Here is a 2,263-nt window from a genome sequence, read left to right as displayed (position 1 = left end):
CTCTCTCTCTCTCTCTCTCTCTCTCTCTCTCTCTCTCTCTCTCTCTCTCTTTTGTTTTTTTCCTCTTTCTGTTTTATTTTTTTTTATCTTTTCTTTCTTATTCTGACCGAACAACAACTCGTTAGCAATCGTTGATGATACTCTCTCATCAACATAATTATTACACACTCCCATAACACACACACACACACACACACACACACACACACACACACACACAGACACAGACACACGTGTGTGTGTGTATGTATAAAAACAAATATTTACATATATACATATATATATGTATATATATAAACATATATATGCATATACATATGTGTGTGTGAGTGTATTTCTGTATATATACATATATATATATATATATATATATATATATATATATATATATATATATATATGCGTGCGTGTATGCATATATATATATATATCTATGTATGCATCTGTTCCCATGTGTGTATGTTTGTTCTCCACTCTTTATTAACTAATTTTATTCCTTCAACCTGTTTCCTATTCAATCAATTCAGAATTCTTCTCAACTCATTCGCAAATTTCCTTCTCTTCGTTATTCACTCTCCTCCCCCGCCATCCTTCACTCCCCCCACCCTCATTCATACCCGCCCATCCACCCTCAATTCCCTATCTTCTTTCTCTAATTATTTCCTTATCTCGAGCTATTTATTCTCCCACTTTAATATTTTACAAATATCTCCACTCCGCACACTCCACCACCGACACCTTCACCACCACCACCACCATCACCATCATCATCATCACCATCATATATGCATACATATACACATCAACAAGGATGTCCTATGTGGGTGCTCGACTTGCAAGAAATAATAACCAAATACTTCTCGAATAATATTCCGTCATCTTAGAAAAGAAACCCCCTGTACACAGGACGGTCACGGTTGGGCTGTCTTTTGTCTACTGGATGAAGGCTGACTTAGGGTTAAACAACGCTATCTACCCGGTAGTAAACCCTCTTCAATTTTCTACCAGCCACCCGTTACAATTTGTATATTAACTGTAACAATCTCTCCTTCTGTTTTTATCTCTATCCACCCACTTTTCACCCGTTTGCCAAGTTAACAAGTTTCTTAAATATCTTTATTCCTTTATTTATTCAGAAAATATGATAAAAAAAAAAAAAAGTGACCAATTTAGACATATTGGGACAAATTGGTAGACGTTATAAAACTCTGGCACGTGACTGCCGTGTGTATGCATATGTGGATGTGTGGATGTGTATGTGGATATGTGGATGTGTATGTGGATGTGTGTATGCATATGTGAATGTGTGTATGTGTACAGGTGTACGTGTCTGCGTCTATGCTGTTTCTTACGCGGATAGGCTATGGAGGTTCATGCATATTCATAAAATCTCTATCACGTGACTATAGCTCGCGCGCGCGTGTGTGTGTATGCGCGCGTGTGTTCGGGTGTACACGTATGTAGGTCTATACTATAATCTATATGGATATGTGTCGTATGTTTTTAAAAGATTTTGTCATATGACTAATACATTTGAATAATTAGAGCGGGCTTAGACAAGAATATGATGAGAAGAAGGCATGGATATGTAGAGGGGGGGGCTGTTAGAGAAGAGTGATCCGCAAATGCTGGATCGGTCGGAGGTAAAGGTGAGCAAGTGAAAGGAGCGAGAGCATGATGCAAAAGAAACGTAAGGACCGTTTGGGTGGAGTCGGGGGAGAGAGACAGTGATTGGTAGTAGCAGTAGAGGTGGGTGATATGAAAGGTAGCAATAGAAGTCATTCAGAGGGAGGGAGGTGAGAGGGGGAGAGAGAGGGAGCTAACTGGCAGATAAATAGGAAAAGGTAAAATTCATTGTCTGACCTCTGAATGTGACCTTGACATTTGTTGGTCATCTATGTGAAAGTTGTTGTCTTGTATATCTTTGCTGACTCGTTTCTTGATCATAAACGAACTGACTCGAGGTTTCAGTCTTTGTAAGGTCGGAGTCTCTCTCTCGGTCTCTTCTTCAGATGCTTCGATCAAAGACGCTGGAAAACAGGGAAGCGGGAATGGCATATAAACAGAGAGAGAGAGAGAGAGAGAGAGAGAGAGTGAGAGAGAGAGAGATACAGAGAGAGAGATACAGAGAGAGAGAGATACAGAGAGAGACAGAGAAGCAGAGAGAGAGAGAGACATACATAAATATATACATGAACGTATGTGTATGTGTGTCCAATTACATAGATAATCAGATAGATATAGATTGGTACATACATATATA

At 39.0% G+C, this 2,263-nt stretch overlaps 1 protein-coding gene across 2 annotated transcripts in view; it reads right to left on the bottom strand.

Annotated features, from left to right (window-relative positions):
• LOC106868072 (uncharacterized) overlaps nucleotides 1-2,263 on the bottom strand; it is a 50,375-nt gene that overhangs the window by 2,026 nt on the left and 46,086 nt on the right. For both annotated transcript variants that reach the window (XM_052972302.1, XM_052972303.1), the window contains one exon: nucleotides 1,864-2,030. In XM_052972302.1, coding sequence (XP_052828262.1) covers nucleotides 1,864-2,030 — 167 coding nt within the window. The remainder of the gene's footprint in view (nucleotides 1-1,863; nucleotides 2,031-2,263) is intronic.

This window comes from Octopus bimaculoides, chromosome 13, assembly GCF_001194135.2.
Source record: "Octopus bimaculoides isolate UCB-OBI-ISO-001 chromosome 13, ASM119413v2, whole genome shotgun sequence".
Lineage (NCBI taxonomy): Eukaryota > Metazoa > Mollusca > Cephalopoda > Octopoda > Octopodidae > Octopus > Octopus bimaculoides.
This window is presented reverse-complemented; position numbering and strand designations above follow the sequence as displayed.